Genomic DNA, 23,707 nt, shown 5'->3' on the forward strand with positions numbered 1-23,707 from the left:
ACCAAAGCCCACCACCCTGGACTCCACGCTCCACAGCAGGAGAAGCCACCACAGTGAGAATCCCGGGCACCACATCCAGAGAGGGGCCCCCATGCCCTGCAACTAGAGAAAAGCCCATGCACCAACAAAGACCCAATGCAGCCAAAGTAAGTAAAATTATTTTTTAAAAACTCATCCACATAAAAAAAAAAAAATCTTAGAAAAGCAAAAACAAAAACACCTACTGACAAGAGATGCCCAGAAGAGCAGACAGGTGCCTCGGGTAATGAATCTGATGCTGCCAACACTGCAGCGCTAGAAACGGTGGGGATTTTTACCACAGTTTAAAAACACCTACTATGGGCAGACTTACCGGAGGGCCTGTTAGACTTTACTCCTCTGAAGCTATCTAAACTTTTATTTAAGAAAATATAAGAAAAGTTAAAATAATTTTATTTGGTTTCCTAATACGAACTTGCATCAAAACCAAAAAATAAACCAAAATAAAAAAAAAAGAATTGCCAACCAAGAAGCACCGTTTTATCCCCAATTCTGTTTCAAATTATTTTATTCTTAATAAAACTACAGAAAAATATCTTAAATATGAATCAATGTGGCTTATGCTTTCCCATAAAAATGTCTGACTCACTGAAGTTATGTTATGACTGGCATTACTAGTATCACATTAAACTAATTATTTTCAATAGCTCTTCTATTTCTTTTTATTTTTATCCTAAGAAAAGGAAAGGAAAGTGAAAGTCACTCAGTCATGTCCGACTCTTTGAGACCGCATGAGTCCGTGCAATTCTCCAGGCCAGAATACTGGAGTGGGTAGCCTTTCCCTTCTCCAGGGGATCTTTCCAATGCAGGGATTGAACCCAGGTCTCCTAGCTGAGCCGCAAGGAAACTCTGCATCACACCTCCCATAGCAACAGCTACTGGAGGTGATATCCACAGGAAGCTTGTGTATCTTCTTGGCTATTCAAGCAACAGATTGTCTTTAAGCACAAATAATACAAATCCAAGCATTTAAATGAGTACTTTTATTAGAATTACTAATTCAGTGAGTTTGGGTCTTTAGAAGAAGAAACATGTTTCCTTAACAGGAATTTTGGTAAGAGTTTTATGATGAACAACCTAACCTTACACCTAAAGTAACTAGAGAAAGAAGAACAAACAGAACTTGAAGTTAGTAAAAAGAAAGAAATCATAAAGACAAATAATACCAGAAATGAAAAAAGTTAAAATGAACACCATGGAAATACAAAGACTCCTACAAGACTACTGTGAGCAGCTATATATGAATAAAATGGACAACTTAAAAGAAATGGACAAATTCTCAGACAGGAATAATCTCCCAAGACTGAACCAGGAAGAAACAGAAAACACGAATAGACCAATTACTAGCACTGAAATGGAATCAGTAATTTAAAAACTCTCAATAAAGGCTTCTCTGGTGGTCCAGTGGTTAAGAATCTACCTTGCAGTGCAGGGGACACTGGTTTGATCCTTGGATGAAAGTGAAAGAGGAGAGTGAAAAAGCTGGCTTAAAGCTCAACATTCAGAAAACTAAGATCATGGCATCTGGTCCCATCACTTCATGGGAAATAGATGGGGAAACAGTGGACACAGTGTCAAACTTCGTTTTTCTGGGCTCCAAAATCACGGCAGATGGTGACTGCAGCCATGAAATTAAAAGACGCTTACTCCTTGGAAGGAAAGTTATGACCAACCTAGATAGCATATTGAAAAGCAGAGACATTAGTTTGCCAACAAAGGTCCGTCTAGTCAAGGCTATGGTTTTTCCAGTGGTCATGTATGGCTGTGAGAGTTGGACTGTGAAGAAAGCTGAGCACAGAAGAATTGATACTTTTGAACTGTGGTATTGGAGAAGACTCTTGAGAGTCCCTTGGACTGCAAGGAGACCCAACCAGTCCATTCTAAAGGAGATCAGTCCTGGGATTTCTTTGGAAGGAATGGTGCTAAAGCTGAAACTCCAATATTTTGGCCACCTCATGTGAAGTTGACTCATTGGAAAAGACTCTGATGCTGGGAGGGATTGGGGGCAGGAGAAGGGGACGACAGAGGATGAGATGGCTGGATGGCATCGCCAACTCGATGGATGTGAGTCTGAGTGAATTCCAGGAGTTGGTGATGGACAGGGAGGCCTGGTGTGCTGCAATTCATGGGGTCGCAAAGAGTCGGACACAACTGAGTGACTGAATTGAACTGAAGGAGACAGAAGACCTGTACTCAGAAAACTGTAAGACGCTGATGAAAGAAACTGAAGATGACAGAAATGATGGGAAGACGCACCATGCTCTCAGACTGCTGCTGCTGCTGCTGCGTTGCTTCAGTCGTGTCCGACTCTGTGCGACCCCATATACGGCAGCTCACCAGACTTCCCGTCCCTGGGATTCTCCAGGCAAGAACACTGGAGTGGGTTGCCATTTCCTTCTCCAATGCATGAAAGTGAAAAGTGAAAGTGAAGTCGCTCAGTCGTGTCATGCTCTCAGACTAGAAGAATCAATATGAGAGGTGAGACTGGATGATAGTTAAGATCCCTTACAAAGCTATCATACAATTTTAGACACTAAAACCATTATCTCCAGCAAACAAAATCTGGAGACTAAAAGCAAAGCAGGTCATATTATGCCCAGTTTTAACAGATAAAGGAACAAAAAGCAGAATAATGTAAATGATGGAAAAAATACAAATAAATTAGCAAGACATCATAAAAGGTAGGTCAACAACTGACATATCCTGCTTATCGAATAAACTATAATGCTTTATACATGTAACAAGTACAAAACAGAAGAAGTTTAACATCACACAACAGAAAGTACTTAAAAGCAAGCAAGGTCTCTACTCATGGCAATAGAATGTGGTACAGGGCAAATAGCGCAAGAAGTGGGAAGTCCTGAGTGCTAGCCTGGCTGTGAGAACTAGCTGGATGACCCCCACACAGGCTTCCTACCATCTGTGGTTCAGTGTGATGAAGGTCAAATGGGATAAATGGAACCAATGATCTCTAATATTCCTTTCAGACCTAAAGTATAAGGAATTTATTTTGCTTTTGGACAAATTCTCTATCACTGCCTCACATTCCATTACATCAAATACCACCAAGGAAAACAAAAATCAGTATTACAAAGTCAATTCTACAAACAAAAAGAAAAAAGTAATGACCTGGTTAAAATACACCATCTTTTATGATATGTTTTTTCCAGACTCCTGCTTCATTTAGTTTGTACTTTATAAAGGAAGTTCTACATCTGACACTATTGCATGTAAATAGTATTTGTTAAGGGGATCAAAGATTCAAGGGGTCTTCACTTATATTATTCCCTCAATAAGCAATATATCAACATTACCATTACTATACACGTATGCATTATATATTTAAGTGTGCTTATATGTATATCATCACACACCCTGGACTGCCAACATCAACTCCCAAACTGTCCACTAAAATATCAGCCAGTAGGGCTTCCCCAGTGGCTCAGGGGTTAAAGAATCCCCCTGCCAATGGAGGAGACATGGCTGGACCCCTGGTCTGGAAGACTGCACATTCGGTGGAACAAGGGAGTCCGTGCACCACGACTACTGAGCCTGTGCTCTAAAGCCTGGGACCCACAACCACCAAACCCCATGCACAGTAGAGCCCACGCTCCACAGCAAGAGAAGCCACAGCAAGGAGAAGCCCTCGAAGAGCAGCGAGAGAGCAGCCCCCACTCTCCACAGCTAGGGAGAAGCCAGGCAGCAACAAAGACACAGCAGTGCCAAAAATTACATAAACAAAAGAACTCTTAAAAAACAAAAAAGAAACTAAATTAAACAAATTAAAAGAAAATACCAGCCAGAAGATCAAAGACATATTTGAAAAGTGTAACCTATTATTTTCAACTCCAGCTTCACTATGAGGCAAGGCAGTGGTGGGCAGAAGCTATCATGATATATGAGCAATATGCTCAGAAAACCTCTAACAAAGCAACTGGGCAATCGTGGAATTCACGACTTTTACTAGCAATAATTCTAAATATTTGATATAGAAATTTAAGATTAGTTGACAGTTTCCCTAAGCCATTTAACAAAATGTCTTAACAGCAATTTACACAATACTTGGCATATCCTGAAATAAGAGTATGTGTTCTCAATACATGATTCATGCATGCTAAGTTGCCAAGTCATATCCAGCTCTTTGTGACCCCATGGACTGTAGCCAGCCAGGCTCCTCTGTCCATGGGATTCTCAGGCAATGCCACTTCATCCTCCATGGGATCATCCCAACCAAGGGACTGAAGCTGTGTCTCCTGCATTGGCAGGTGGATTCTTTTACCACTGAGCCACCTGGGAAGCCCCAATACATAATTCCTGCACAAAATAACAAGGGAACATTTTTACACATGACCACAGTAGGAATTACACTTGAAAATATTTTTTCTTTCCTATAGTCAGCAGACACTTTATATGTGTCCATTCTAGTAGCACCAACATATATATATATATATCAATTTGATTAAAACACACCACCTCTCTGCTGAATAAAATGAAACTGTCATTTCCTGTTTTATAATCATAAGCAGATAAAAAGAACTGAGGACAGAGAATTCACATTAATGCAACACCTAGTCAGTCATGCACTTTCATACTCTATCTCACTCAAGCCTTACTACTGGTGATTCCAAAATTGGAATTCAACAATAGGCTTGGCATCACACGTTCTTCGGAAGATTATTGTCACTGCGATGTTATTCTTACCAAAACCACAAAAACAAGCATGTTCTGGATAATTTGGATAAGCATGACTTCTGCGCAGGTTTTATTTACGGAGGTACTGGGAATGCTTTAAACGTCACATGCTAATGAAAAGAACAGAAACCAACTTAAGGTACAAAAAATGCACTTTCATCAAATGAAGACCAAAAACATCAAGGTACACTATTTAAATGTTGATTATGTAGTGACAGTCAGAACAGACAAAACTAGTGGGGGAAAAGGGTCAATAAGAAACACATTTGGGGATTTCCCTGGTGGTGCAGTGGCCAGGAATCCACCTGCCAATGCAAAGGACATGGGTTCAATCCCTGGTCTGGGAAGACTGCACATGCCCTGGAGCAGCTAAGCCTGAGTGCCACAACTGCTGGAGCCCGCGCGCTCTAGGGCCCTCCGGCTACAACTACTGAGCCCGTGGGCCATAACTACCAAAGCCCACAAGCCTAGAGCCTGCACTCCACAGCAAGAGAAGTCACTGCAATGAAAAGCCCGCGCACTGCAGCAAAGGGTAGACCCTGCTCGCCACTACTAGAGAAAGCCTGTGCAAAAAAAAAAAAAGCAACAAAGACCCAGCGCAGCCAAAAATAATAAATAAAAAACCCAACACATTTGCTGATACACAAAAAATAACTCAAATGGCCTAAAGACCTAAATGAAAGTCCTAAAACTATAAAAACTCTGGGAAGAAAACATAGGGGAAGAGCTTTATGACACTGGACTCAGCAGTGACTTCTTAGATACAATGCCAAAAGTACAGGCAACAAAAAGAAAAGCAGATAAATTAGACTACACAAAAATGCAAATTTTAAAATCTTGTACAAACGTTTTCTCTGATCTTTACTGAGAAAACAGTCTCTATGTACACCATTTCACTCTGCACATCCAAAGAGCCTGACTAAATATTGGCCGTGTCACATGCATGATAGAAAGAAGTAAGCCAATAGCTGTTTATACCTCCTGTGGTCTTACAGTAGTTAATACCCTTCAATATTTCATTTGAGTCTCACAGTGCTATAAATTAGAAAGATAATTTAGCATTTTGTTTACTGCTGAGGAATGAGAGGATGTGTCCACAATCACGCAACTACTGTGCAGACCCTTGGTCTTCTGATTCCTGTCCATCATTACTTTCTCCAGTAACCATGCTTACTCTCTTGACCCCTCTTCTCAGCAAGTGCATCAGACTTACTACCAAAGTCAACTAAAAGCCACATACACTCAACCAAACAAAAACTGAAGAAAAGTTTCAAAAGCCCAAAGAACCTCTAATAGGAGCAAATACCTTTCAGACTCTGGCAAAATTACAGGGAATGGTATAAACTAACACAGTAAGTCTCTCCCACATAGGAGGTTAAATTCCTCCATTCCTGGATTCACAAGATCAGAGTTCCACAGGAAATGGGAGGAGACAGCATGTATGTATCCACAGAAAATAACTCCTGGAAGGCATTCATTTCAAAAGAATTAGAGCATTAAATGGACTCTGTCCCTAAGTCACATTTGTATGCTCAGAAAACATCAACGTTAAGGTACAGTTTTCAAACAGATCTCTACCACTTAGAACGTCAGTCTGTTTTATGTGTATATTCCCATTTTATTTTGCAGTCATATTTGCAGAATGTCTCTGCCTGCCCCATTTTTCCACAGAATTCAGTAGCGCCAAAGTCCCCAAACCTGGTCTCTGATCCACCTACTGAAAAAGGCAGAAAATTACCCAAACACTTCTTTCCATATTAACTATCCTGATCCAACCTCACAGAAGAGCAATTACAGCTCCATAGATCTGAAATACTAGCTGACCCAAGCTTTCACCAAGATAAACACACCCAGGGCCCGTCTCCCAGAGATTACAATCCAGTAACCTAGATAGCATATTGAAAAGCAGAGATGTTACTTTGCCAACAAAGGTCCGTCTAGTCAAGGCTATAGTTTTTCCTGTGGTCATGTATGGATGTGAGAGTTGGACTGTGAAGAAAGCTGAGCGCCAAAGAATTGATGCTTTTGAACTGTGCTGTTGGAGAAGACTCTTGAGAGTCCCTTGGACTGTGAGGAGATCCAACCAGTCCATTCTGAAGGAGATCAGCCCTGGGATTTCTTTGGAAGGAATGATGCTAAAGCTGAAACTCCAGTACTTTGGGCACCTCATGCGAAGAGTTGACTCACTGGAAAAGACTCTGATGCTGGGAGGGATTGGGGGCAGGAGGAGAAGGGGACGACAGAGGATGAGATGGCTGGATGGCATCACTGACTCGATGGACCTGAGTCTGAGTGAACTCTGGGAGTTGGTGATGGACAGGGAGGTCTGGCGTGCTGAGATTCATGGGGTCACAAAGAGTCGGACACGACTGAGCGACTGAACTGAACTGAACTGAACTGAAGCCTAGAGTGTGGCCAGCGTCTTATTTAAAACCTAGAGACTTAAGAAAATGGAGTTGAATTAGCATACAAGTGAACACATTTTAACATTCTAATGTGCAAGCATGACACTCTGTCACTCATTCACACCCTCAGCTAATATTTACTGAGATCTCCCAATGTGCTGCGCTAGCTTCCAGCCCTTGGGGCTCCCACCAGGGCTGCACTGGGCAGACAGAAAGGAAGTTGGAAAAATACCAGCTGGAGTGCAAGTAAATTCTATGAAGAGAAATAAAGCTGGATAAGAGATAAGAAATTTATTTTAGACAAGGCTGATCAGGGAAAGTCTCCTGGAGAAGGTAACATCTGACCAAGGCTTGAATGATCAAGACCCAGAGGAGGAAGAGCTGAATGGAGGCCCAGGGGTCACTACACAAAACGGGCTTTCTGACTCCCCAAAACTTAATACATGTAAAAGCCTGACAAAACAAAACAAAACTCGGGTGTTCTGTTTTCTAGCCAAAATGCTCTGAAATGTATATACAATGGACCAGCTTAGGGAAGGAGGGAAATCTAATTAATCTGAATGAATATGATTCCAGTTTACAGAGTGAGGCAAGGAGCTATTCGTCACAGTGAAAGCATGAGCAGCAGCAGAGGAACAACAAGGTACGAAGACCGAACTAAGGTATCAGAATAATCCTGCTGACCACAGTTAGAGAATGTCAAGGTGAAAACGCAGGTGAGGGTTAGGACAAGAATGCCTTTACCCATTTTCATCTAGAAAACATCGGTTTATCCAAAACCAGTTTAAAAGCCCATTCTACCTCGAAGGCTCACTTTAGTCTGGGCCGCCACCACTCGCCTCTGTCCGTATCTGCTGTTCAGAGATTGACTTTTATCATCACAAAATCCATATTCTCCACCATTGTCATCTCTGTTCAAACACAATTCCTAACACACAAGCAGCATAAAAAATATATTTCTTAATTAATCAACATAGAGTAAAATGGGATGAAAGGTTTAAAGACTGGAAAACTTAACAAAGATGTCAATTCCTCCTAAACTGAGCTATAGGTTTAATGTAATTCCTATCAAAATCCCAGCAAGGCACCTATTTTGTAGACACAGAAAAACTTCTCCTAAATTTTATGTGGAAAAGCACAGGCTCAACAAAATAGCTAGAACAACTTGACAAAGAAGAATAAAACTGCAATAATATACCTGATACTGCAGCTTACTATACAGGACCATAATCAAGATTAGGTGGCACTGGTGAACAGACAGACACGTATTTCAACGGGACAGAACCCAGAACCCAGAAACAGACCCACCCGAATATGGCCAACTGATTTTTGAGAAAAGTACAAAATGGATGAAGAATAGCCTTTCAACAAACAGTGCCGGAGCAAGTGGATATCCACAGGTCACAGAAAACAGAAATAATCAATATGGACCATGAGCTTAAGTATTAAACATAAACCTGTATAATTTTTAGAAAAAACTAGGAGAAAATGCAGAGAAGGCAATGGCACCCGACTCCAGTACTCTTGCCTGGAAAATCCCATGGACAGAGGAGCCTGGTAGGCTGCAGTCCATGGGGTCTCGAAGAGTCGGACACGACTGAGCGACTTCACTTTCACTTTTCACTTTCATGCATTGGAGAAGGAAATGGCAACCCACTCCAGTGTTCTTGCCTGGAGAATCCCAGGGACGGCAGAGCCTGGCGGGCTGCCGTCTATGGGGTCGCACAGAATCGGACACGACTGAAGTGACTTAGCAGCAGCAGCAGCAGGAGAAAATCTTTAGGATCCAGGACTAAGCAGACTTTTGACTTGAAAGCACAATCCATAAAAGTAAAGGTTGATAAATTGGATCCCATCAAAATAAAAAACTGTTCCACAAAAGACTGTGTGAAGAGCGAGAAAGACAAACCACAGACTGGGAGACAATATTTGCAAACCACATATCTGACAAGGAGTAGTATCGAGAATATATAAAGCACTCTCAAATCCAACAGTAAAAAAAACAAGCAATTCAACTGGAAAACGGGCAAAGGACACGTACGGACACTTCACTGAAGAGGATCGGCAGGCGGCAAAGTAACCCGTGAAAGGAGGCTGGGCACCACCAGCGGCAGCAGACACAGACGAAAGCCATCGAGAGATGCACATCCATCAGAACACCTACATTAAAACCACAGAAAACCCAGCCTGTCTTTACAAAATGCTGACGAGGATGTGGAGCAACTGGAACACAAACTGAAACCACAAAGACATATCACTACATACCTATTAAATGTTTAAAACAGAAATCACTAAATCCTAACAAGGATGCAGAGAAACTGAATCGCCAATAAATTGCTCGTGGGAATGTAAATCATACAGCCACCTGGGAAAGAGTTTGGCAGCTTCTTTAAAAAAAAACCAAAAACCAGGCAACAACCATATAACCCAGCAACTGCACTCTTATGTTCACACAAAAACTCATACATGAGTGCTTACTGTCAAAGATGACATAATCCAGACATTCTTAAATGGGTCAAGGTTAATCTGTGGAAACACTCATACCATGGAATACAGCTCAGTAATAAAAAGGACAAAACTAATGATAAACACAACAACTTGGATAACTCTCCAGACTATTAAGCTGAGTAAAAAAAGCCAATTAATTCCAGAATGTAACATACTGTATGTTCTATTTATGTAACATTGTTGAATTGAAAAAGTACATGAATGGAGGCCAGACTAGCAGTCCCCAGGTGCTTAAGGAAGGAGCAGTGTGGCTACAGAAGGGAAGCATGAAGGATCCTTGTGTGAAATGTTCTGCATCTTGACTGTATCCGTATCATCCATACTCTATCCTGATTGATAGAGTGCTATCTTTTTTAAGATATTACACTGTGGAAAAGAGGACAAGAGCCATGGTTTCTCTCTGTATTTTTTCTGTGTGTGAACCCATAGTCAAAAACATTTTTAATTAAAAAAAAAAAAAATTGGAAAGCAAAGAAGTGAACTTAGAAGGGAAAAGATGCTGTTTGGGAGGAAAAAGAGAAGAGAGAATAAGTTAACAGAGGCAGAGTATCCAGAAGATGGGGGATCTTATCTCTAAATTCAAGTTCAAAATTATGTTGGAAGGGATGGGGGTCACCAAAGAGAAGTTCAGATGGCAGAACGGGGAGCTTTAAAGGAATCAAGGAAACCTGGAATATGAGTTACAGTCCGTGAAGAGCGTAAGAGTCAACATTATCACACAGTATGCCCACTGTCTCAATGAATCCAAAGCACTAGTCTTTACTTGCTGAGTCATCACAGAGGTCTTAGATTCTGTTTCATCTATAAAGCTGCAAAGCAGTCACTGAAAGTGGAAATTTTTATAAAAACAATTATACCACCACAACTTGCATGTCCCTAAAAAAGTCAACTTAATGGAACTTTACTTATGGAATTATAATGTAATCCTAACAAAACCAAGAATAAAAACTATTATTATTATCCCTATCTTAAAGGAAAGGACAGGGATAATAAAAGGTCCAAACGAGAAAATGTCTTATAGTCACATACAAATCAGTGATGAAAGTAAATTGGGATTCCACATTCTCACCCATGGGAGTGACCGCTACAACATTCATTTGCTTCTCCCTCACACAAAGCATCCCCTTTTCTTCCTCTAATGTAAATAAGGGTGCCCCTGTAAATTGGGGACTTCCAAAACTGGCTAATGTAACAAGTTATGTTTATGTCTTTTTATTAACATCTGTAGTCTTTTATAATGCATCTCAGCAAAGTCTGTAGAGTTTGAATGTTCTAAGATGCCTATGTAGAAAAGCTGCATGTGAATTTTCCCAAAGTTGCAGCAGCACCGGTTTTGAGTTAGCATTCCTAGACGAAACTGTCAGTGATGCCTGATAAAATGCAACAAGGCAACATTATTGCTTAACTGAAACTTAACTTTAATCAACAAACACCCCAAGCGTTACACACATCACTGCAGGGGCACCAAGGACACCAGAGTAATGAAATGTGGAAATGGAGCTCTTGCTCCTATCTAGTAAACCAGCAACTACAGTAAGATCCAATAAATGCCAGATGTGAATAAACACAAGGAGCCACAGCCCCACAGAACCATGAGAAGCCACCCCCACCAAGAACAGGACAAGGGACAACCAAAGGGAAGTGGTTCACGGAGACCTTAAAAACAAGGAGCTAACAACCAACTAAGAAGTGGAGAGGAAAAGGGGGCTCCTGGATGGCCGGTACAACAGAAAGCTGACGGTTGACATTGTAAATTAAAATTCTCAATCTCCTCTCCAACTCACAGAGAAAAACCACCCGGTCCCTTCCAGACACTGGACTCAATGACAACAGGCACAGCAGGAGGAAAGGAGGGACACAGAGAAGGAAAAATACAGCACGAGAGTAAACGAGACTCTGCTTCCTCAACAGTGAGAGCTGGGCCCTCACCTCTCCTGCGGGCAGCCAGATCCCAGCCGCTGGGCTTACACCTGTCTAAAGGCCGGATAGTCAGAACCCGATGCCCGCTCCACTGCCCCCCACCAGCCCCAAAGGGCCTCTGGACAATTACAGCTGAAGAGTCACCAGGGGATGGTCCCTACAAGGTCCCCCTCTTCGATGCTCACAGTTTACAAAGCCCCATACGTGTGATGAGCTGTTTAAACAGGAGGACTACAACTTTTCATTTTAACGTCATCTGACTTAAAAAAAAAACCACGTGCTTTGATAAAAATTAAAATAAGCAGAGGTGAGATGGAAAGGAAGCGTGAGGAAGGAGTATCTAAGCAGAGGGTCTTACTTCTATCTTTTTTATATGCAAGATAAATAATTAAAAACAGAATTTAAAACAAGTCACCCCAATCCTAAGAAAAGGTACACAGCAAAACGAGATAAATAAAAAGTTTAAGATGCAGTCAACCTGTGTATCCATTAACATAGATGGCAACTCCACTAAAGATCGTCGATGAAGCTCCGTCCTTCTGGATAGCAGCGTCTGATCGAAACTGTTGCTCCAATTTCTGCACCTTGGCGGCCATATACCCACCCTAGAATTCAAGAAAAGGTAAACTAATCATAAAAGTTTTTATTTCCTTCCCACCTCCCCATTTTAAAAAGAAATTTAAATTAAAAAAAAAAAAAAAAAAAAGACCTTACTCTGTGATAGTGATCAACATACAAAGATGACATAGGGCATAATAATAACATAAAGCATAATTCAAGGTGATACAACAGGCAGGTCAAGGGAGACTTATGTTAACTGAATTTTTAATAATTCTGTCCATAACATTGTAAAGCAGTTACCCTCCAATTAAAGAAAAATTCTATCACATTCTTACAACAGTAAGTGCTATGTTAAAAGAGGGAAAAGGTAAGTCTAGAATAAGTGTAATATCACAGAATATTGCTCTTATCTACAGAAATTATGCCAAAGTTTAAACCAATTTAAAATTTGACAAGTGGTCAGTTAGAGTATATTTTAGACTGGCTTCCACTATCTTCTCTGTATAGTAAGCTTAACAACAAAAACTTAAAAGTAAAATTAGGCTGTTGACAAACCAACAGTTGCCCATACATGTGGATAAGAATAAAATAAGCAATTCAGTGGTTAAGTTCTGGATCTAATCAATCTGATAGTAGTACTAAAATTCATAACAACAACCTAAAAAAAGAATGTAAAAAGATTATTATGTCTGCTAAAGACTTTTAGAAAGCTATACCTTTCCTGAACACTGCAACAATATGCTAAATCTATTAAGACTTATCAATCTTACTTTATTTATAAAGTCTTCAAAGTAAAACTGTAGATATCTAGAAGTGGTATATATTTTCCCCAAAATGGAAATGACTTTAATACTGTTTTTGATTATTCAAATATCACATGCCATTAAACATTTTTTTTTTCTTTTCCCAGAAAAAGAAATTTTAAATTAGCTGTGATCCATTCACTGCTAACATTATGGGATCTTACTTTTAAAGCTTATTTCTGTGCCTCAGAACACAAGAAGTTTTACAAACACAGGATCACATGTAATATTCCTTTATACCACAAGACCATCCTGCCAGATCAGCACACAGCTATATGATGGGTACATACTCTTCTACGCTACAGAAGATAACTTACTTGACCAATCCCCTGTTACTGGATGTCTATGTTTTCTTGTTTTCTAGGATTATTAGCAAATCTGGATAAAATGATGATATAATAAATTCTGTGCACTAGAACATTTATTTCCTCAGGACAAAATTTCGCAAAGTTTAAGCTTTCAATATACTGTGAATACACACAAAGAGTTGGTGTCTAAAGCGATTTACAATTTAGAAAAGACCTTAAACCACATTATAAACTAAAAGAAGAATGAAGAACACCTAGACAGTTCAATATAATTATTTTTATTCTTTAAAACACACCCATTTTTCCCAGTCATCTTCAGCTCTCTTCCTCCATCCACCTCGTCTCATGGTGGAGCTTCTGTATTAGGGGGGAAGAAAAAAGAAATACTTCAATTTCTTAACAAACTGTACTACTAATTGATACTATACTTCAATATCAAGAACAATGAGAAAGTAAAATAAATTCAAATGTTCAATTCATTAAAGTTGAAAGTATAATACTGAGGAAATTTTTCCAAAGCGTATCATTCTCCTACTTCACCCCAAACTCCTTGCAGATATATCAAGTTGAAATATCAGACTTTAATTACAACTAATTTTTATTTTTGGCCATGCCGTGCACATGTGGGATTTTAGTTTCCTGATCAGGGAATGAGCTCGTATCTTCTGCATTGGAAGCACGGAGTCCTAACCACTGGACCACCAGGGAAATCCCTTCAATTTTAACAGGAAAAACTTTTATGCATTTCTGAGCATCAATCCTAACACCCACGTATATAAAGCATCACCAAATCCAACTGACATACTGTGCTTACTTGTTAACATTAATTAGTGTTAAAAGAACCTAAAATATTTCCCTCCATAAACTGTCCTAAAATATGGCTTTTGAATTCTGTATTTTTTTTTTTAATTATTACTTTATTTTTTGGCTACACCACACGGCATGCAGGATCTTAGTTCCCCAACCAGGAATTGAACCTGCGCCCCCTACATCGGGAATGCAGTCTCACCACTGGACCATCAGGGAACTCCCCTGATTTCTATCTTTGCTATTACATACTGCATACTTAAGAGTGCAGTCATATGAAGTGCAGTCATATGACTAGGCACACACACCAAAAAAGAGTGCAGTCCCAGTATAATTCATCTATTATGCAAAAACCCTAAAAGAAGTCAATCAAAGCAGCGTAATTAAGGGACATGATGTAGAAAGATTATCACTGATAATAAATTAATAAATCTGGCATTCTCCTTGAGGGAACACATGACCAACCATACCATCAAGCCACCAAACTGGCTGATCTCAAGTGTCAACTGGCTTAGCAGTGATAAACGTATAAATCAAAGCAGACATCACATGAAGCTCCTTGTAGAGTCAAATTCTTCTAATTCAAACAGCTACATCCTGGGTGGGATACGACTGCATTAGCCTTCACAAAATTAATATGAGCTCCATTTTTTTCTTTTAGTAACTATATAGGTTAATACCAAATGGTTACCATATACCACTGGAGAAGTCTTATATGTTATCCAAGTTAAACTGGTTCTGATATGTTTAAAACAATCTTTTATTGAATAACATTTTAAAATAGCCACACTTTATTCACATATATCACGTGATATTTTCCTTCAAATATTTCTTTCTTAGTATATATAGGATTTATAATATCTACTTGCTGACTTTATACTAATTATGATTTTTACTGCCTACACTTAAAAGGCACCTGAAAGACATGCAGAGATGGTCTCAGCGTGAACCCCAACAGGGAGACCAGGGGCAGGCGGAAAGGGCTCTGAGAACAGGCGGCAAAGTGGAAGCCCTGACCAGGCGCTGTGGGTGCAGGAGGGGAGGGGGCTGTTTGTTCTGTCTCTGACAAGCAAGGGCGTGTGTTCACCCGGAGTCCCAGGACAGCCATCCGTGCTGTTTAATACTTCTTCTGGTCTCAGCAGGCTCACTCTGTCCAGTCTGTTCCCCCAAGACCTCTCTCTATCTTAAAGGAGTCTGGGAAATGTGACCACACAGTTCTTGACTTTGACTCCACACATCTGCTCTTACAAGTGAAAAGTGTGGGCATTCTGGTCATTGTACATTAAGAACGAATACTAACAAAAATTTTACAAAACCATTAATCTGCTAAATGAAGCTAAGTTTAAGGAAATAACACATTTTAAAAGTTTAATTCACCTGACCATTTAAAAGCCTCATTGAAAGAAGTCAATATGAAAATCCGTATTGATGGCTTAATGCGGGAGATCTCACTGCACAAAACTTCTTCAAAGAAAAGTTTTAAAGGTTCTCCCTCTTCCCAAGTAAAGCTATCCCAGACCAAGTTTTGAAAATGAAAAGCAATGAAGGGCTAAAAAGGTAATTTCATCAAATTTCAAAAATGTAATTTGACCCATGTACAGCAAACTCCTGTTGGCCCAGGATTCAATAAAAACCAAGAAAAGGGAAAAGGAAACAAGAAATACACTTCATTTTACACATTCAAATTCTACTTTGAAAAAAATTCCATGACAAATAGTAAACCTGGTTATATGGACCGACTCTCCTGCTGAGAAAGAGGAAAACTAGACAAAACATTGTTTAAAAAAAGAGCCTCAAGGCACAGGAGGCCGAGCAAATAATGAAAAATTACTGTGCCAAGACTCGGCAGCTGATAGAGGAGAGCTGCTGCGTCACATCAGCTCCCCAAACTGGGAGACCCTCCCCTCTGGCTGAGCACACATAGTGAGTAAGGGAGTGCCAGCGGGGGCTCAGGGTCGTCCTGGGACACGGCTCTCCACATCTGGACGGAGGGCCCAGTGTCAGAGTCAGCTGCAGGCAGGCAGCCCAGGGCACCCTGCCCGGGGTCAGCCCAGCCTCAGAGCAGACCCAGGTGACCCGGGGCTGCCCCACGGCGCCTGGCAGAAGGCAATGTGGATGCTCTGAGGAGACAGCTGCCTAAACTTCATGTATGTCTACCCGCGAGCTTGCAGATACAGTATCTGGCACATAAAGATAACGAGGCACACCAAGAAACGATCACACGAACCAAGAGGAAACAACAAAATAAACAGACCTACACAGACTCTATGAAAGGAAATTAATGTAGACTTTAAAGTAGTCGTGTTTACTCTGCTCAAAGAGGGGAAAGACAAACTTCAGACTATTGGTAAAGAACTGGAAAATATCAGAAATAACTAGACAGTAACTCTCTAGTGAAAAGATACAATATTAGAAATTAAGAATGTAATGAACAGAAAAAAGGAAACAAAGAATAAGTGGAATAAGTCAGAAGAAAATGTCCAGATAGGGAGCATATGGACAGAAGGGAAAGAGACACAGAATGTACACAAGAAAGTCTAATTTAAGTAAATTGCGGGGGTAAAGAGGAAAAAGAGAAGTTATGTTTAAAGAAACAATGGCTAAAACATAGTCTAAAACTGATTAAAGGTATCAAACTACAAATTCAAGAAGCCCAGTGAGTCCCAAACTGGGAAAAAAAAATAAAGAACCTATATCTAAACATGTAATAGTGACACTATGAAAAACTAAAGACAGAAAAAAAAAGTCTTAAAAACTGTCATGGGTGGGAAAAAGAGATCCCGTTCAAACTACTGTAATGAAACAGACAGCTTTCTTTTCCACAGAAACACAGAACCAGAAGACAACAGTGCCGAAAGAAAACGATTTCTTAGAATTCCACACCCAGAGAAAAATTCAGCCAGGAAAGATGAAATAAAGGCTTTTTCAGGCAAATAAAAAGAGGTTAATGTCACCAGCATAGTAAAGAAAATTAGAAAGTATATCCCTTAGGTAGAAAGAAAATCCTCTTCGATGGAAGATCAAAAATACAGGAAAAACATACACACACACAGCAAGGAAAACAGTAAAGAGCTGCATGAACCAATCGAAAAAGCAAGAGAGTTCCAGAAAAACATCTATCTCTGCTTTACTGACTATGCCAAAGCCTCTGACTATGTGGATCACCACAAACTGTGGAAAATTCTGAAAGAGATGAGAATACTAGACCACCTGACCTGCCTCTTGAGAAACCTGTATGCAGGTCAGGAAGCATCAGTTAGAACTGGACATGGAACAACAGACTGGTTCCAAATAGGAAAAGGAGTACGTCAGGCTGTATATTGTCACCCTGCTTATTTAACTTCTATGCAGAGTACATCATGAGAAACGCTGGGCTGGAGGAAGCACAAGCTGGAATCAAGATTGCCGGGAGAAATATCAATAACCTCAGATATGCAGATGACACAACCCTTATGGCAGAAAGTGAAGAGGGACTAAAGAGCCTGTTGATAAAGGTGAAAGAGCAGAGTGAGAAAGCTGGCCTAAAACTCGACATTCAACAATCAAAAAAGATCATGGCATCTGGTCCCATCACTTCATGGCAAATAGATGGGCAAAAAATGAAACTAGTAACAGATTTTATTTTCTTGGGCTCCAAAATCACTGCAGATAGTGGTGATTGCAGCCATGAAATTAAAAGATGCTTGCTCCTTGCAAGAAAAGCTATGACAAACCTAGCTAGCGTATTAAGAGGCAGAGACATCACTTTGATAAGAAAGGTCCATCTAGTCAAAGCTATCGTTTTTCCAGTAGTCATGTATGGATGTGAGAGTTGGACCATAAGGAAGGCTAAGTGCTGAAGAATTAATGGTTTTGAACTGTGGTGTTAGAGAAAACCCTTAAGAGTCCCTTGGACAGCAAGGAGATCCAACCAGTCCATCCTAAAGGAAATCAGTCCTGGGTGTTCACTGGAAGGACTGATGCTGAAGCTGAAACTCCAATACTTTGACCACCTGATGCAGAGACCCCACTCATTAGAAAAGCCCCTGATGCTGGGAAAGATTGAAGGCAGGAGGAGAAGGGGACAACAGAGGATGAGATGGCTGGATGGCATCATCAACTCAATGGACATGAGTCTGAGCAAGCTCTGGGAGATGGTGAAGGACAGGGATTAAGCAAATGAACACCGCCACCACCACCACCGAGTACTGTCCTCACAATACAAGCAGATGGGACAGTCACTACGAAGTTCAACTAGTAGCTCCAACGGGTTCTCGCTTGTCCTTAAATGGGAAAGGCTTCAACACCAAAGAGCTGTTTTGAGGTTTTGTTTTGTTTCTGTTCAACCATAGAGACCCTCACTGTCTAAGGCTATGATCATTCTCAGATCACTGAGGTTATAAGGGCACAATGGAGATTCCTGGAATTCAAAACCCAGGGAAGCAGAACCTTGTTCTAGACCCACCTACACATTAGTCAGATTGCGACTTTGAAGAGACTCTCACCAATGTATTAAAAACAAAAATCAAATAACTATGTGCAGGGCATTTTTATGTCTTTGTAACACTCTTTTGTCTTCACCGCATACTGGCTTTTGAAGTGAAGTTGCTCAGTCATGTCCGACTCTTTGCGACCCCATGGACTGAGGAGCCTACTATGCTTCCTCTGTCCATGGGATTTTCCAGGCAAGAGTACTGGAGTGGGTTGCCATTTCCTTCTCCAGAGGATGTTCCTGACCCAGGGATCGAACCCAGGTCTCCCTCACTGGAGGCAGAAGCTTTACCATCTGAGCCACCAGGGAAGTCCTAATACTGGCTTTTAGGGATTCTAAATTGAGCTGACAGTTTATATTCTAACACAGCATGTATTTCATACATTTAAAAAGATATTTAGAACAGATATTACTCTTAATCTAACAGAACTCTTAAAAACATTTTTTTTAACCTGGTCTCTTCACCTTCAGTACACTGAAAGATTTTCCTATTATCAGTTATTTTAATGTACAATGAAACAATTTCTGTACTATAAGATATCAGTTTGATCAACACCAAACACACAGACTTGAAAAAACCTTAACCCACCACTAAAAGTGGCTACAGTACACAGAGCATTTTCTAGACAACAAGCTATACGTGTGGGTCCATTTGCCTTTTCAAGAAGTGGGCCTGATCTGTCTTTTCTCAAGGCGTTCTCTACTGCCCTCCAAATTCATGGTCTGTGTTTATACACCACTTTGCCAGGTTGCTTGTATTCAGTTGTGCTAGGCATCCATTTTCAAAAACAGTTTTTCCTTCTATGTAAACGCACTGTATGTTTACTGCAAAAAACTGAAACTACAGGGAGCAAAAAAGGGAAGGGAAAATTATCACATTCCCACCTTCTTAAAAAAAAAAAAAAAACACCTGTTGACTGACACTGTTTATTTCCTCTTCAGTATTCCTTAAATTTTTAACACTGAAATGTAAATGTTATGTTGAACAATGTTATGTTAAATGTTATGCTAAATTGTTATTTAAATTTAAATGTTAAAAATTTAAACACACCAGTGTATCTTACCACTGCATTTCCACAGTGTCTTACTTTTCCCAAGGAGGTCTGTACATCTCCTATTTATCTCGACAATACATCTATGGAATAGGGAGGCCAAATACTGATTATTTCACACATAGGCGCCTTCTAGGTAAAAGGGCTAAAATGTTTGGTAAGTATGCATGGCCGGTTTGTGGTGCAAAACCACACTCTTCTTGTACAAATGTATGTCTCCAAATCTCGCATGGAGAAATGAACAATGCTATTAACATAACAAACTTCTGAAAACAGCACTCCCACTGAACTGAACCAGCCTGACACGGTTCCACAACACGAGATGCTTCGACTCTGGCACCGTCCAGGTCAGAAACGGCAGCTGCTGGACTGGTGACAGGACTGCAGGGAGAACCGGGCCCCACGAACAGCCTGCATCCAGGCCCCACCGTGTGTCTGCGGTCACGAGAGGCAGAGGCCCAGGAACAGCGCCCCTGCAGCTGGTTCTCTGGCCTCAAGCCGCCAGGAGCTCCTGCATCTGTGGAGAGAGGGGGGCCTGACCAACTCTAGTCTCTTACAGTTTTTAAAAATTATGATTCTGTGCATCTATCCATTTATGAAAAAGGCTTTTACGATGAAAGCACACGTATCATGCTACTCTGTTTATTCGTCCAGGAAACGAAGGCTGCGCACAGATGTGGCTCTAACAGTAAGTAATGAACCCTGCTCAGTGAGAGGTCTGGCCTTTGCCCCTGGCTTGCCCTGCTGATTTCTCCTTTTACCTGAGGGTTAACAGCCACTTCAGGTAGTCTAACAGTAAGATTTACGGTGGAGGCTTCAGGCCACGCGCCACTAACCTTCTGAGGGGCTAGAGACAGAAGGTCAACCTCATCTATCTGACCAAACTCCAATAAAAACCCTGGCCACTAGGTGAGCTGCCCTGGTTGGCAGTACGTCGTGGGTATTGTCAACTGCCATTAACAGAAGTCACCCCACCTCAGACTCCAGCGGTGCAGCCAAAGCTCCACGTGGAACTCCCCTGTGTGGCCCATGCCCATGGCCGGCTTTAACCTGCATCTGTTCACTGCAGTAAGTCTCCACCACGACGACCGCAACAGCTCCCAAGAGCTCTGAGTCCTTCCGGTGAGCTACTGCCCCTGAGGGTGGTTCTGGGGACCCCCAAGCTCTGGAGTGCCAGAATGACAACAGCCTCCCAGTATTCATTCTTTCTTTTAGTAAAAGAACACCTCTCCTAACCCATCTTAGCGGTGAGCAGGGCTGCAAAGGGAGGCTCTATTCCCTCAACTCCTATGAATCAGGAGTGGCCATGTGACTAAGCTCTGGCCGGTGAGATGAGAGCAGAGTAATGAATACAAAACTCTGTGCCATTTTTTCTGAAAAGAAGTTGTTTACTCTTTTTGGGAATGCAGCTTTGAGGTGACCGAGCTTCAACCAACAGAACAAAGACAGGGGATGGCTAAGAAAATAGAAGGAACCTGGGCCCTCAATGACCTCAAACAAGCAGTCGCCCATCAGCTATGCCCTGCCGCCATCAGGGCAGAGAGCTGTCAATCCTCTGTCATCGCCCACATCACTCTGCTCGAAGTCTCGGCCACAACCGCGCACCCTGGTCCCTTGCTACCCTGCACCCTAAGGAATGGACCTACATTTCACTGTTTGGGTATTATGACTCAGAAGCAATTATTTCAATAAACTACACAGAAATAGAGAGAGACAAGCAATAAGATAGAGAATTAAAATTTATGGATATACAGGTTTCGCCCCCTTTTTTCAAAAGTTTATTTTGCACCACTTTACTCTTATGAAAAACCTACATCAGTACATGTTTTTGCTAACCAAAAGAAACCCCAAGAGGATTTTCACTTTTATAAAAAGATGGGAAAGCAAAAGCCGCATTTGGCTTGCTTTGCAGCAGCCTGTTACCAAGGGAGAGTGCACCCAGGAGCGTTACCAGGAGCGTGTGCACTGCCCAGCGCCTTCTCCAGGAACCACGCGCGGTGTCACGGCGTCAAGCCCCCACTGTGGTGGGCCGAGCCACTGGGTCTGTGAGCATCTGCACTTCATCTCAGTTTATATTTTGCACCCGTTGGCAAGACAGTCCTGCAGTAACTGTTTCTTTGCTTTTGGCCATTTCAGCTTAAGAAAGGTTTCACAGGAACACTCTACTCAGCCAGCAGGGGAAATCTGTATTCAAACTGAAAATGGGTAACAGATACTTGTAATGTCCTGTTTGAGGCTGATCTTGCTAAAAGCAAATTTTCTATCTCAAACCATTCAATATAACAAATTTCTCTCTTATCCTCTTGGTTAGTCACAACAATGAAAATATATTTCCTTCCCCCCGCAAATGACTGATCTAACAAAATCAGTCATTTGAAAACAAAGTGTTCTAAAAGAATCACTAATAATTTTCTTCCCTGTAATTACAGATTTCCATAGAAGGAAAAGGAAATGAAGACACAGTGGTAATAAAAGTACAAAGAACCGCCGCCTCTGGTTTTCAAGGGTGTAGCAACATTAACTGGTTTCCTAATGCCCTCCCTCTACTTGGTGAACTACAACTGCTCATTTAAGTATCTCCACTAGGAGGTCCCACCTGCTTCTCAAAGTCAGCATGTCCAAAAGTAGGGATCAAGCCACCAAGGAAAAGAATGTTCTGGAGATGATATGATTTTAGAAAAGAGAGTCAGCGAGGAGTGATTTCACTAAGGAGAAGCTCCAGTCTCACAGGAAAGCCAAACGGACACCTGGAGGAAGTTCAAGGTTGTGGTAAATCAAGGACTCCCAAGGCCAGGGGCGAACTCAGCCGGAGAACAAAGGGCGTCCCGCCAGAGAAGAGGGCGGCCTGTGCTCCCACTGGGGCTTCACCGGCAGCTCCTGGAGGGCGTGTTAACACACACGCTGGGCCCCAACTGCAAGCTGCTCACTTTGTAGGCAGGTCAGGAGTGGGGCCAGGTACCTGAATTTCTAAAAAGCTCCAGGGGAACGGTGACGCTGCTGGTGTGAGGCACAGGCTTTGAAAAGCACCAGCTTTGCCTACAGTGCACCTAGAGTGGTCACAGGACAGAGACAAGTGCAGCGGAGTTCCGAGGTACTGACACAGAGTACCAAGGAGGAAGAATGCCGTGACGACGCGCACCAGCAGAAAGACCTTCACAACAGAGTAAGCGCAGCTCAGCAAGAGGCGGTCTGGCTTAGATTATGGGTAACAAGATCTTTCCTGTCCTTCGCCTTCCCCCTGTCCCCCCCAGATTCCAGGTCTAAGCCAATAGTTTACTCCATGTTCACTGAATATTTACTGTAATTTGCAGTTTTCAAGATGAATAAAGTGTAAACCACAAGTCAAAATTATCTTTTAGAGAAAAAAGATTTGCACAGACCTGCAATACTGGAGCCAACATTAGCGGCACCGACAAAAAGCAACGGACCCCCAAGAAGACAGCAGTAGGTAGCTCTCTTGTTGGGGACTAGATCCAAGACTTCACTGAAAAGGCAGATCTGAGCTGAGGGCAACGAATAAGATTTTAATAGGCCTAGGGGAATGAAAGAGCGATTTCAAGGAAAAAAAAAAGCTGTTCACGGCAACATCCTGGGGCTGACACAAGGACAGAGCCAGGGGCAGATGCGCAAGGCGGGGAGGGGACAGAGCAGCAGGCCCTCAGGGTCATCTGAGGTCTCAACCTGCCTGTGTGAAAGTGAAGGAAAGAAAAACGTCGCTCAATCATGTCCAGCTCTTTGTGACCCCATGGACTGTAGCCCGCCAGGCTCCTCTGTCCATGCGATTCTCCAGGCAAGAACCCTGGAGTGGCTTGCCATGCCCTCCCCCAGGGGATCTCCTGACCCGGGGATTGAACCCTAATCTCCTGCACCCGTAGGCAGGTTCTTTACCCTCTGAACCACTGAACCTGTGAGTATCAACGATGGAGGAGGCAATGACTGCATGCGGGGGCAAGGGTCCGGCTCCTGAGCCGCCTCTAGACCAAGAGCTCATGTTTGCCACCCACACAAAGCGTTAGAACTCCCAACTCACACGGCAGACATGCGACACACACCAGAAGCAAGCCCTTCTGAGTGGCCGCAGTTCAAGAATAAGGCAGGCCCACTTGAGTCTAGATCTGCTATCAGCTCCATTGGCCACAAA

At 41.8% G+C, this 23,707-nt stretch overlaps 1 protein-coding gene across 4 annotated transcripts in view; it reads right to left on the reverse strand.

Annotated features, from left to right (window-relative positions):
* The window catches only part of REV1 (REV1 DNA directed polymerase), an 82,833-nt gene that overhangs the window by 49,623 nt on the left and 9,503 nt on the right, over positions 1-23,707 (reverse strand). For all 4 annotated transcript variants that reach the window (XM_055539435.1, XM_055539436.1, XM_055539434.1 and 1 more), the window contains exons 2-3: positions 13,533-13,593; positions 12,043-12,169 (exon numbers count right to left, since the gene is read on the reverse strand). In XM_055539435.1, coding sequence (XP_055395410.1) covers positions 12,043-12,169; positions 13,533-13,583 — 178 coding nt within the window. In that variant the 5' untranslated portion in view covers positions 13,584-13,593. The remainder of the gene's footprint in view (positions 1-12,042; positions 12,170-13,532; positions 13,594-23,707) is intronic.

This window comes from Bubalus kerabau, chromosome 11 (assembly GCF_029407905.1).
Source record: "Bubalus kerabau isolate K-KA32 ecotype Philippines breed swamp buffalo chromosome 11, PCC_UOA_SB_1v2, whole genome shotgun sequence".
NCBI lineage: Eukaryota > Metazoa > Chordata > Mammalia > Artiodactyla > Bovidae > Bubalus > Bubalus kerabau.